Genomic DNA, 14829 nt, shown 5'->3' on the forward strand with positions numbered 1-14829 from the left:
GTAGGGTAAATTATGCGTTTAGTATCTACACTATTAGTTTTGGTTTATTTTAGTTAGTACTTAAATTTTCAATTTTTTTAAAATATTTACTTTTTGTTTCATTTTAGTATTATGTTCAAAATTTAACGTTAAGTTTTGATTTTTTTTTTAAGTTTATGTAATAAATCAGACCAAAATTTATAGTTTAAGTATTAAACGTGTTATATTTTTAACGATGAATATTAAAATAAAACAAAGACAAAATGTTATGTATGATTTTGGAAAAATAAAAATTTAAGTACTTATGTGTCTTGTCTGTGTAGTGTGATGCCGTGTTTTAATTTTTTTAACAATTAATATTTAATTTTTTTTTATATAATTTGGGTCTGTCTGCTGACAAATTGAATACTATTCAAAAGGATAAATATCTATTTAAAATTTGAATCTGATATCACTATTTAATTTGATATTAACATTTTATTTATTTAAATACTAAAAAATTAGGTTTAATTAGGCATCTGAACTAGACTTATTAAAACTGGTGTCTAAATTTAGTTATTTGTTTTAAATTTGTATTTACAATCTTTGATAATTTTGAACTAGTAAGTCAAATTTAATCATAAATTCAAATCAAAAAGTATAATTCAATTAATTAGTTGGATAAGAAAATTAAGTATCAAATAAATTTTAATGGCAAAAAGACATAAGAGGTCTCTGTATTCAAATCAAAAAGTATAATTCAATTAATTAGTTGGATAAGAAAATTAAGTATCAAATAAATTTTTACTTAAAAAATTATCAAATAATATTTATTTTATAAAAAATATAATTCAAAATTTAAAATTATACAAACATTACCATTCAAAATCCAAATGTGCATGTAACTTAAATAATAATTTTTTAAAGACTTAATCATTTGACAATTAATGCTCTCGTATCAAGCAATCTCTAGTGTTTGAACTTGCGATCTCTTGGAATAACAATCATTTCTTAACCATCGAGGTAACTTGGTTCATGGTTAAATAATAATCAACTTTTATTCAACTAATTTACATAGTTATATCAGTCTAATAATCAAATTTATTAAACATTTGAATTTATCAGATTATTTTTTTAAATCAAATTTAAATAAATGAAAAACTAAATATATAAATAAATATCATATTCAAATATCCAAATATGTGATCTGCAGAAATAAAGCAAATTTAGATTAAAAAAAATAGAGTAAATTCACAATGATGAATATCAATAATTCAGAATGCTGTCTGAACTGAAGAATAAGTCTGATCTCTCAGTTAAAAAAGACCAGAAAAAGAAATTATATGTAGATCTCTTATTAAGCATGTATTTGATTTTAGATATATAATTTTTTATTTAAAATATTTAAATATATAAAAAATTATAGTAATTATTTATTATCATTTGAAGTTGAACATTCTAATATTTTTTCAATTTACTTTGTTAATTAACTTGTTATACTAAGTTAATCAAATATTTGTTTTAGTAATAATATAGATAAAAACTAAACGCAACCCAAAAGTTCAATTTTTGACAGTCTACCGCATCTTAAACTGAACCAATCCAATTTTACAACTCTAAGTTTTTATCTTTCTGAAATACAATAAGTGTGTTCTTTAATAACCATTCAATTCATTGAACAAATAATTTATATTTCAATGGTATAAAAGTTATTATAGAAATAACTCTCAATAAATATATTATATTCCATTCATAATGTCAAAATTTAAACTCTAAATATTATTTAAATCTGACAATTGAAAGGTGTGTTTAACTTGAACGACTCATTTGTGAGTTGTCGTTTAAATGTTTTGGGTAAGAAATTAACATATTGACGGACCGACCAACATCATTATTTCCTTTTCCTAAACCGTTGGTTGCTGGCATTCATTCACTACTTGCACGGCAGATGGTTAAAACTTGACTCGAAAACAGGTTTAAACAACTCGTACTAACCGTCTACACAACTGCTTATGTTCATTTCTTTTTTAATATATGAAAAGACCTAAACAAATTTGAAACACGAACAGATCACCCATTACCCAAATGCTTATGAGCATCCTACACAAATAAGATGAAAAAGGTGCTTAGAGAATGAAGCAAGCAAGCAATTGTTTCATAATAGCTTACAAACCCAGATTATTATGTCTTGTATCATGTACCTTACAACTTTATATGGTGAACAATTCTTTAAGGACTGTAACCGAGATAATAAGTTTAAGACATGGTTTCGGATTCGGCGATCATCACAAAAAAAGAAAATAAATTATGAGACATCACCCGGTCTACTATCCTAGTCAACCTACAGTGGTAACTAGTATATTACCCGACATTCGTAATCAGTCGACGTGTTTAATGAATTATATACCATACCTTGAGCAAAGGCAGCTCCCCATCTTTAGACTGGCAGAAATTATTAGGACCCAAAATAACATCAAGAAGAACCATCCTCTTGAAACAACAGGCCCCGTCTTGCCGGAAAGTAGGCCAGCCGTTGGCAGAAAACTGGAAGAGTTGATATCACCTTGCGGCAAGTTAAAAGAAAGAACAATGTTGACACTCCCGTTTTTGTTATACGACCAGTCCAATCGATTGCCAGAAGATGCCATGTTTTTTATTCTTATCATGCCAGACATAACATGAACAGAACTTGAAGCATGTGAGGCAGAATTTAGCTTGAGCGCAGCAGCATCCTTTGAAGGGAGTTCAGAGGCAAACGCAGGAGGAGCAGGAAAGCTACCCAACATGTGACTAGCCTGTTTAATAAATGGATACTTGGTACCTGTACCACAAATAATGCACCAAAAGTGAGCTCAATTGAATACAAATGTTAGAATTTCACTTTAAACAATGGCATTAAGAGTTAGGCAGTTCCAAACATCTTACCAAGTTCAACTTTTGTGGCCTCTGGCTCTTGCTTTGAAGAGGATGCTTCACTATTGCCATGTTCTTCAATTTGTTCGCTCGCATTAAGCTCTTGTTCAGTTCCTTCATTTGTATGCTGTTATCAAGAAGTAATTTAATTAGGAACTGCACAAATTTATGTACTATGGCAAATAAAAAGGACAGGAAATAACTATGCACCATTTGGGTAAGAGGTTCTTGGCCAGAAGCAGGAACATCACTTCCCACAAATTGATCATAATCGAAGGCCAACAACTGATCATCAGCATCATCGAATAAAAGATACTCCTGAATGTCAAAAAGTTCAGAATCTGGTTCAATGGGGTTTGAAAAATCATTAGCTTCCAGGAAAAGTTCTTCATTGGTCGGAAGATAATCAGTATCATCCTGGTATGGGTCTTCAAACACATAGTCTGTGGAATTGAATTTTTCAATCGGTTCAAGCACAAATTCTTCCTTAACTGGTTTTACATTTGTAGCTGTCACCCTTGGCTCAGGTAAATCCGAGACCACAACCTCATGATGTGGCTTTGAATCATCTTCAGTGGCATGCATGCAAGTAGGCTTCTGATAATCTTCTTTGAACTCCATTGAATGTTCAGCACAGTTGCTTGATTCCCCATAATAGAATGTGGAAGGGTGGAATGCATTATCAGACATATTTTCTGATGGCTTTTGATTGTCTTCACTGAACTCGCTTGAATGTTCCACATGGTTGCTTGATTCCCCACAGTGGCCGTTCAGTGGCAGGATAATGTTGTTTTCAGATGGATTTCCAATGTCAAGATTCTGTCAAGAAGCAACAATTCATAATTATGATCAGTCGTCTAGCAGTGAAACTAACTCATTCATAGCACGAGTGTCTGACCAAGGATTGCTACAATTTATAACAATATTAACTGACGCTGTAGTGTCTCAAAGATTTCATAAGCATGCCAAGCCTTAAGGGCGACTCTGATTTGTGGGATTTACCCATAGCCGTAATAGAACTTCAATAGAAAACATCACAAAATGCCAAGTTGATCAAAAATAAAGCTTAGAAAAAGTAAAAGCCTCAATACACTCAACCCAGCTCTAAATTGCATACCCATGCACCTCACTCTGGCAATATTACTTTTTCATGAAAATCAGATTTATCTCGTTCACGAAAGATTTAGGGGAAAATGGAATATAAAATAGCAATTATTAAGTTATGCCAGGAGAATGAGTGGGGTCAACATGTTTTTGTTTTCAACAGGAAACAACATGCACGGACAATTAAATAGCTTGCCCGGAAACATTTACTAGCTTATTTTATATTGTTTCGTATCCTATAAACTTTCATTAGTTATTATCATTTTCAATTAAATTGCAAGGCATAATGCAAAAAAGTTCATTCAAACTTCCAAACATAACAACATAAAATATAGCAAAGGTCAAGTTTCTGAGCACAAAACAAGCCATAAACACTACAGACCTCAACAATATCATTCACTTCAACAAAAGCGTCATCATTGGCACCTTCTTCATAGACTGCTACATCATGTTGACCAGGCACAATAACTGCCTCATCTTCCCATTCTTCTTCGAAAAAGGGTGCCCCATACTGCTCCCCGTTCTTTGGCCCAGACCCACTCTTCTGAAACACCCTACACAAAACAAAAGCATCCTTCCAGCCCCAACAACCCAACATTAATTCCCAAACAAACACCAAATCACCAAAACACTACAAAAAAGATTATATAATCTTTACCTGTTGAATATCTTTCTCCAATGCCTCATCAGTAAGGCGGTACTCGTGCATTACCCAGTTAGTACGTTCACCGCGTGGAGCTCGGCCTTTATGGTAAACAAGGGTTTTCTTCATGCCAACCACTCTTTCCCTAAAGCAAATTGCACGGTCCTTTCCAGTTGTCTTCCAGTAGCCTCTATCAGTTGCCCTATTGGTCCTCGACCCATTTCCATATTTCTTGTCCAGTGCACTGAAGAAGTACCACTCCAGGTCCCTGCTCTTCAGCTTTGACTTATCTATTAAGAAGAAAATATTGATTTTCAATTTAATAAACTCACCCAAAATTCTAGTTTTATTATATAAAGTACAAACTTTAAATTTAAACTAGATAGAGGCGGATTTAAAAAAAAAATCAAGAATTACAGAAAAAAAATCCTAAAAAGGCGTAAAATGTGTATCGTCAAAAGCTTTAAAACAGAAATGGAAAACATAACCCAAAATTAGGAAGTTAAACGTGTAATTAAGCAATTAATAGCATCCCAGATTAAAATAACCTAAAATAAAAACCCCTAAAAGAAGCTTATTTTTCTAACCGAGTATCTTCAACAATCAAACCTCAAACACAAACTGAATTTCCCCAATAACCCATGAACCAAAATACAATTAACAAACAACGAAACCGAATCTTTGGTCCAAGATTAAAGGAAATTATCATGAAATTCAAGAACCAAATAAACAATTGACCGAGCCAAACAAAAAGAGAATTGAAATGAAAGAAAAAAAATTAAATAAATTACCTGGGAGATCCCAAGGCTCGGATCTGTAAATATCGATAATAGAGATCAAATCGAAAGAAGGCCTATTCAAGATTTGTCGTTTCAGATAGTAACGAACGAGTTCCTCGTCAGTCGGGTGGAACCGGAACCCGGGTGCTAGAGAGGTTGCTGAATCATGACCCACCCATCTAATCAGAATGACTAGAATAAAAGGAAAGTTCAACGTTTTAAAAGAAGTCAGATTTTTTAGGGTTTCGGAAGGAAGCTTAACAAAAATTCTGATCTTTCAAAGAAAAGACTTTACCGACCGCGGCATGTCTCCTGTGGCTGTGTACCAAAAATATATTAGGAAATTTTAATCATAAAGATGTAGTGTGCTAATTGTTTATTTCATTTTCAAAATGATAATCAGGATTAAATATTAAAATATCTTAAATTATTTAATTTAAAATATTAAATTGACATACATATTAAATGTTTAAACTTAAGTTTTTTTAGGAAAAAGTAATGATTAATTTATATATAATACTTAAATTTATAAATATAAAATTATTAATTAGCCAAGAAAATTGGAGTGGTAATGATAAAATGATTATTTATTTATTTATTTTCATTAACATAAAATAATTGTAAGATAATATTTGTTTATTTTAATCAATGACAATGTATACAACACACATTCTACTTATACAACTACATGAATTAACTTTAAGAAAAGATAATATTTCTTTAATCATTAAAGTCACTCAATTTTTAATCATAAGATTAAAAAATTGATCTTTATCTATGAAAATAAAATGCATTTTAAGATCAAATCGTTTGTCTTATTAATAGTATTCGTGTTGTCCATTCATGTTTTGATCAAATGATTTTTTTTTATTAATCTGAAATGATTATAAGATAATATTTGTTCATAATATTTTTTAGTCATTGATAACATATATAATGCACGTCTTACATACACAATCATATGAATTTATGACCTCAAAAAAACATTTTTTAATCACTAAATTTACCCAATAAGTTGAATGCCTATTTATTCTTATGAGATTAGAAGTTTTATCTTTATCAATGAAAAATAAAATACATTTTAGGATCAATTATTTATATCTTATTCATAGTATCCGTGTTGAAGGGATTAATCATCAATGCTGATGGTAAATATTCAAATTTCATAAAAAAAAGTGATTTTGGTTATAAATGTTGATAAGGATTATATTAATTATAACAATAGAAAATTTTATATTTGAGTTAATATTTCAAATTTTTAACTAATTTACTGATTTTTAATTTAAGTTATTATTTGATATTGTTAAAATAACTCATACCATTAAAAAAATAATGTATTTATCATTATTTTATTATTATTGTGTAAATAATTGCATAAAGTATACAAATGATCTTCGATTATATGGAGTTACTTTATTAAGCGCCTGACTATAAAACTTACAAAATGGTCTCCTAACTATAAGGTATTATTTTCTTGAGCCATCTGACTATTAAAGGTCACAAAATGAACACTCGACTATTCATATGTACTAAATTCGTCTTTTTTCCATTAAAAAAATAACTATGGGTTTGAGTTAGATGTTAACATGATGATTGGAATATGATAAAATCATATTTTTAATTATGTCAATTGGCATTATCGTTGCTTTCAAGCATTGACTCGATGACATAATGTAAAAATAAACTCGATTCACAAAATATAGCTCAAATATTTTTGAAATCATATTTTATCATATCTTAATCAATAGGTTAACATTCAACTCAGACAACCGTTAATTTTTTAACGATCAATGATGAGTTTGGAACATATGAATAGTCAGATAGCCATTTTATAACTTTTAATAGTTGCATGATTCAACAAAATAACACCCTAAATTCGAGAGACTATTTTATTACTTTTAATAGTTGAAGGATTCAACAAAACACCACCCTATAGTCAATGGACCACTTGTGTACCTCATTATCTTTTGTGTAAACTACGCATTTAGTATATAAACTATCAATTTTCATCTATTTTAGTACTTAAACTTTTAATTTTTTAAAATCATACCTAAAGTTTATTTCTTGTTTTATTTAATACCCGTCGTTAAAAACTTAACGTATTTAGTACCTAAACTATCAATTTTGGTTTATTTTAGTACTTTCATTTTTTTTCAAAAGTTATTGTTGAATTCTGAATAGGGTACTAAAATGAAACAAAAACAAAATTTTAAGTATGATTTTGAAAAAAATGAAAGTTCAAGTATTACAACAAACTAAAATTAATAATTTAGGTACTAAATACGTAGTTTAACCAAAGTTTTCTATTAATGGGAAGTGTATATTAGAAAGCGCATGCTAAAATTTTTGTAGAAACTGGGTGTTGACTGTTGAATAGCAATGTGACACGTGTATTTTAGTGGTTGATTTACGGATATTGACGTAATCACACCCGTCACTTTTTGAGATGGTTAAGGAAATATATGAAATGATTATGTTACCCTTCTACATGGGTAAAATATTTGGGTCTTTCATTTCTTATATATATATATAATATTTATTTTATTTTACGTGAGTTCCAATAACTTCAAATTTACATATAAACACGGTTAAAAAAGATTGCATATAATCTATTATGTCGCGTTAGATTACATTCGTCTTATTTTGAGAAAAAAATAATTATTAAATATAAATGATCACGGTATAAATTTAAATTAAAATTTGAGTAAATAATAATAATTATTTAAAATAACTTTTAGTTATTTATTTTATATAAATTATATGAATAATTAAATGTTATCAAATAAAATTATTTTATTACTAAATTAAAATAAACGATACCTCAAAATATATCTTTAAAGTTGGTTATACATTTTTTATATTTTATTTTTATAGAAGTCAATAGTATTATTAAAAAGAATAAATATTTTAAATTACAATAAAGATTTATAATTATAATCGTAAATTAATATAATAAGGATATTTTTTTAAAATTATTAACATAAAAACTAGCAACTTAAGATCACATAAGTATCATACAAAGAAAGATTTAAAAACCTAACCAAAACTCGAACAAGTAAATATACAAATAGATTTGATTGCATAAGTAAACGAACTACAAAAGATGATTAAGCTAATGAAAGAACAACAAAAAATTATAAATCAAAGTCGAGAGATTTGAAAAAATTACTCATGAACGCAAATCGAGTATCTAAATTCAACTCGATGATCTAAAACAAGGAAGATTAATATGATAACAAATAAGTGTCATCTTAATCAGTCGTGATAGTGTACAAAATTAGACATTCCTTTAATTGTTTTTTTTTACATGAGACGACGAAATGATAAAGTTACTCTAAGCTTATAATGGGTGTTGTTACCAGGAAATCATTTGGAAGGATAAAGTTATTTCATATGTCCTTCGGTAAAATTGGACTAATAATCCAAGAGCATTAATTATTTGGCCCAAGAGACCAACTATAACATTATTTGTTGTAGTATAAGAAGAACTCGTCACCCCCATATGACGAGTTTTTTCCGAATATTATTTATTAATGGACCCAAGTCTATGTGCCCTATATGATCGAATTGTTTTATTAATTTCTCTAGAACTCATCATGTCCACGTGACAAGTTCTATTAAAATATACATATATTAAAAAAAGAGGAACTCATGGGATGACGAGTTTCATTTGAATTTGAAAAGGGTAGTTTGTTGAGATTTATGATGCTCTATCGATCAACCGAAAAAGTGCCAAGAGGGTGTGAATTGGCTAAATAAATTTTTTTGGGAGTATGGGGAGAAAAGATAGAAAATTTGCACAAGTATTTAGAGTGGTTCAACTTCCTCAACTAAATTTACATCCACTATCTTAGCTCCACACTAAGGATTGCTAACAAATTCACTAATATGTTCTTTCTTTTTATAGGCTCAAGAGTAACCTTTTACAACTCCCTAGTTTTTCAATGGCTAAACTAGAAACCAACCCCTTTTTCAAAAGGATAAAAAGAATGTAAACAAGAAACATCTCAAAGGAAGATGTTTACAAATTAAGCTCACTAAAAACACACTATTTACAAGAGGAAATGGAAAATAAAGAATGAAAGCTTTTCTCTTGATGATCAATGCTTGGATAGGTGTTGTGTAACCTTCTTCAAGTGTCTTGAACTTCATTTTATATGTTGGAATGTGTTTGTGACCGTTTCTAGCCGTTGAAGATGTTTTGGAGCCATTGGGGACTTAACTGCTACAAAATCAAATTGCCAAGAATAGGGAGTATCGATACTCGGGCTTGGAGTATCGATACTGCACTAATAAAAAACTAGCCTTTTTTCAACCTTTGGGCCATGAGTATCGGTACTGAGATCTTGGTATCGATAATACTATACAAATTAGTATCGATACTCCTTTAAGTATCGGTACCAAAAATGCCTACTGAAATCTTAACACATTTAAAACCAATAAGTAGTATCGGTACTACCATAAGGGTATCGATATTTTCCTTACCTTGGGTATCAATACTATAAGAACAATATCGATATTGTTCATATGGTATCGATAATATAAGAACAATATCGGTACTTCTTTCTAGATAATCATTTTTGTGTTCAAATTCAAGTTTTATGGACTTTGAACTATTTTTGATAACTTTGAATAAATTCAATTTAGTCCAAAAACATTTTGCCCTTAAAATTGTTATATCAAAATATGTTCAACAATCTCCCCTTTTTGATATAACAAAATATTTGAAATGGCATTGGAAAAACTCCCCCTTAATAAAACATTTAATGAAAAAGAGTAATTTATTGGAAAGATATTAAAGCTCCCCTTTTTCATTCTTAATATTGAATTTTTCAAACCAATATTTCTCAACCCTTTTTGTTATATAAAAAATAATTCAAACATTTAGGTTCAAAAATAACAATGGAGATTAAGTATAAATTTTAACATAAAATCATTTGAAAAATCAAAAGCTTCCCCTCAACAAATGCATTACAAGAAAAACATTTCGACTTTAAAGGCTTGACACTTAAAAAAATTTGAATTTGAACAAAGATGAACAAACATGTTTGTAACACATGAAATTCTATAAATCCAAGTCTATAATACTTTACGCAATATTAACATGAAACATTAAAGTTCATATGCATAAAGTTATTAAAAATGTCATGCATTTAAAATTTTTGATATAAATTGTTAGAGAGATAACATTTTCAATAAGCATACATGCATAGAAATTTAAATTTAAGGTCAAAAATAAAATTTTGTAAAAGAAAACAAAGCATTGAAACAAATTTGACAAAAAATCATTATGATGAACCAAAAAAAATAATTGGAACTTTAAAATGTTCAGCATAACACATTTTAACATACATGAGATGAAAAACAACATATAATCATTTTGCTCAAAAACTCATGCATGCATAAAACAAAATCGACGACCAATTATGCAAAATAAAAAAAATAAGTTTAGAGAGGTTACCTATTCCTCATTTTGTGTGGCTATAGCATTTGATTTTCTTCACTTTTGTCACCATTGCTTACACACACCTATAAGAGACATTTAATTTGTTTTTGGTACCCAAATTTCTTTGCATCCTTGAATGTTAGTTTCAAAGCCCCTTGTTCCCTTAGGAACTCATACTTGTCAAATTTTAAAATGTTTTCTTTTCTTTATAGGACAAGTATGTTCCATGTGACCATGGAAATGAAAATGTGAGCATTTTGCCATTTTTTTAAACATGATGAATTGTTTTGAGAAATTATTTCTTTTTCTTTTGTTAAGCATTCAAGCTTAACTTTCAAATAAAAAATGTCCTTTTCTAAATCATTGATTTTGATTTTTGAAACCTCAAAATTATTGTTCAAAATTTCATTTTACTTTTCAAAATCCAATTTTTCTTTTAAAAGAAAATCATTTTCAACGTTAAATTTTGAAATCAATTTCTTATATTTGGAATTCACAGTCTCAAATTCCAAATACAATTCATCACAGGCCTCTTGCAACTCTTTAAAAGAATAAAAATTTAAATCATAAGAGTTAGAAGGTACCCTTAAATCTTCTTCAATGGCCATGAGACATAGGTTGGCTACTTTATCATCGGAGTTGTCTTCATCACTCCAAGCTGCCATAAATGCCTTCTTTTTGCTTGATCCCTTCTTCTTTAGAATGAGACATTTGTATTTGACATGTCTCGTTCTTTGGCACTCAAAACATACCGGGGACCCTTCATTTTACTCGATTCATGCTTCACTTCTTTTCCTTTGGAAGACATGAATTTAGAGAATCTTTTGAAGAGCTTGGCCATCTCTTCTTCTTCATCATCTTCTTCACTTGAGGTGCTTTCATTTTTTATTTCAAATGACAATATTTTTAATGTGCTATATAGAGTAATTCATAAGATTTTTCTTGCCTCTATTTGGTGGCTTAGGGTTATGTGCTAGGTAGAGTAATTCATAAGAATAATATCGAATCACCAAATGGAAACTGATATTGTAGTATCCCAAAAATTAGGGTTATTGACTAAAATGAAAGTTTTAAAACTTTGAAGTCTGATTTTAAAAGATTAAAAAGTTTAGGGACTTAATTGAGAATATTTTGTGAAAGACTGTTCAATAAATATTTTATGAAGTAAGGGTATAATGGTCATTTCATGAGAAAGATTTTTATTTTTCTCTTTATAAGGGTATTAAGACATGGAAATGAAATGGATGAAGGAAGAGAAAAGTCTGGAGAGTTTGAGTTTAGCTATCTTCTTCTTCTTCTCTTCTCGGTAGCCATGAATAAGGTAAGTTGGTATCCAGTTAAGGTTTTCTTTTATTTTTAAGTTGGTTTTGATTAATGGAGTGTTAAGAAAGATTAAGGAAAGCTTTAGGTGGCTTAAAACTCAAATATGAACAAGTTATGAGAGATTAAGTAAAATGAGTTTTTAAGTGAATTATTGAAAAAGGAGTAAATGGATTTTACGTGGAATTTGACTTGTCATAAGTTGAAATAAGAAATTCAAAGTGTTAGAAACGAATTTGGAACATGTTGATTTATTGGCTTGATTATTGAATTCAAGTATGTATGTGAGATATTGGATATTAGGATGAGTTAAAGTGTAGTTGAGCTTAAAGGACTAAAAGGAGGTTCTAGTAGAAGAATTAAGTAAGTTTGGTAAGATTTTTGGGTAAGATAAATGAATTATGGGCATGGGGTATCGGTACTGTTCATCTAGTACTATTACTTCAAGGAGAAAAGGGTAAAAATTTGAGAGAGGGTATCGATACTCTATGAATCAATATCGATACCATAAGTAAAAATTTGATAAGATATTCAAGGAGCATCGATACTCAAAGGGGTAGTATCGATACCAAGGGTACCGATACCTAAGGACAGTATTGGTACCATTTTTGAAACGAGGATTACTGAATGCAAAATGGGTATCGATACCGTGGAAGGGTATCGATACTATTAGCATATGAGTATCGGTACTGTAACAGTAGTACTGATACTACGTAGGTGGAGATTAAGAAAGTAATGCTTTGTTTAGAATATAATTGTAATAATCCTTTCAAGTAATTTGAATCCCGATATTTATTGGAATGTGTATTCATGTAGATATCGATCGAGAGCAAAGTCCGGACAAGTTGACAAGTAATAGTCATCGAGAAAAAGATAAAAGATCGGTATTGATTAGTGAGGCCAGGTGAGTGCATACTAGTTGGTATATGATATTTAAGGGAAATAAGACTTACGATGAGTCTAGTTGCTATATTATAATGCATGAATTCATGAATATAAGCATGTGTTGATATGATTGTTGTGTGTGATTGAGTACTTGAATATGAGTGTATATGTTATATGATCTGTGTAAATATATGTTTATGTAATGAAACTATGTAATATGATACATATATGACAAAAATGGATATAAAGAATTATATGAATATGAAATACAAGCTATGTGAATAGATGATCACAAGATATAAGGCATGTGACAAGATATATGTGATACATGAGAATATGATATGAGCCATATGATATGACCTATATGAACATATGAGAAATGATATGAGCTATATGTTCTACATAAGTTATGTGATAAGGAATTATGAAATTATGTGTCTATGTGATATGAATGTGTCTATGTGATATGAATGTGTATATGTGAAAAACATAAATGATATTGCCATGTTATGTGAAATGAGAGCTAGAGGTATAGTTGGCATGCCAAGAGTCGAGGGTTCTACGTGGTCCTTCGGGATATATATGTAATCCTTTGGAACATATATGTGGTACTTCGGTACACTTTTTTGGTCCATTGGAATATGTATATGGTTCTTAAGGAGTGGTACTTCGGGACAAATTCATATGCCCCTAGTGGGACCTTATACGAGCTGTGGTGACAACATATGCGCACAACCACTATGTACTCGCATATCCTTAGTTCTCAAAAGTATACATGGGCTAATAAGAAGATAATATAAATAAACTTGGTATAATTATATGTTTGTTTCTTTGTAGAGTGATATATGTGATATGATGATGTGTATATGATTTGGTTAAGAATATTAGATACAAGAGCATATGACTAAGAGACAAGAATAAAAATAAGGCTAATAATTCTAAGAAAAATAATAAGGATAATGAGATATTATGTATGTGTATGTATCTATGTTTGATGCATAATGTTTTATAATTAATATGATTACATGAAGTGTGCATAGTAGGAATTAGTATTTAGATGTTATATTTAAGTTTATTTATGCCTCACTAAGTCATCGACTTAGCGTGTGAGTGTTTCACACGTAGGTTCCGAGAAGATTAAGGAGCAAAGAGGAGCAAGACAGGTCAACTTCTCCCTTCCGGATATCAAATCAGAAAATTATTTTATGAATTTGTTATATGAAATATAGTTGGCATGTATGATAAATGATTTGAATTGTATATGCTCTGATAAGTTTTGTAACCTTTTATTTTGAAATAATATGAAGTTTTTTATGGGAAATTTTCATTATTTTACACAAGTAAAGGTTTTGAAAGTTGATGTGACAACTCAGACTCGTATTCGGGTCGGTTATGGGTTGGGGTGTTACAAATATGTGCCTTTCATTACAGTATGCTATTATTCTTATTAATTACCTTACATAATAGCACATAACCCTAAACCACCAGAAAGAGGTAGGGTTATTAGTGTTCTCTTTTTCCATGGTTTATTAGTATTTTTAAAATATAATGTTTAGAAGTTCTACAATTTTCTCTACAACCTAAATGTTTGATTTTACTATTAGAAACTAATAAGATTTCTCCCACCTCTATTTGGCGGTTTAAAATTATGTGCTCTGTAGAGTAATTCATAATAATAATAATAACAAACCACGAATTAGACTTTGTTATGCACCTTTCATTGCAGTGCGATATTATTCTTATGAATTACTCTACATAACATCATATATCCCTAAACCACC

The 14829-nt window shown here is 29.5% G+C and overlaps 1 protein-coding gene across 1 annotated transcript; it reads right to left on the reverse strand.

Moving 5' to 3' along the window:
• Positions 1-2084: 2084 nt before the first annotated feature.
• Positions 2085-5657, reverse strand: LOC120154597 (NAC domain-containing protein 78-like). The gene is made up of 6 exons (XM_039166293.1): positions 5410-5657; positions 4634-4908; positions 4358-4549; positions 3082-3690; positions 2884-2998; positions 2085-2779 (listed from the first exon to the last, which is right to left on the reverse strand). The coding sequence occupies exons 2-6, from the start codon at positions 4745-4747 to the stop codon at positions 2358-2360; spliced, it is 1452 nt and encodes a 483-aa protein (XP_039022224.1). The 5' UTR covers positions 4748-4908; positions 5410-5657; the 3' UTR covers positions 2085-2357.
• Positions 5658-14829: the final 9172 nt, after the last annotated feature.

Source organism: Hibiscus syriacus, unplaced genomic scaffold, assembly GCF_006381635.1.
Source record: "Hibiscus syriacus cultivar Baekdansim isolate YM2019G1 unplaced genomic scaffold, ASM638163v2 tig00111132_pilon, whole genome shotgun sequence".
In the NCBI taxonomy this organism is placed as follows: Eukaryota; Viridiplantae; Streptophyta; class Magnoliopsida; order Malvales; family Malvaceae; genus Hibiscus; species Hibiscus syriacus.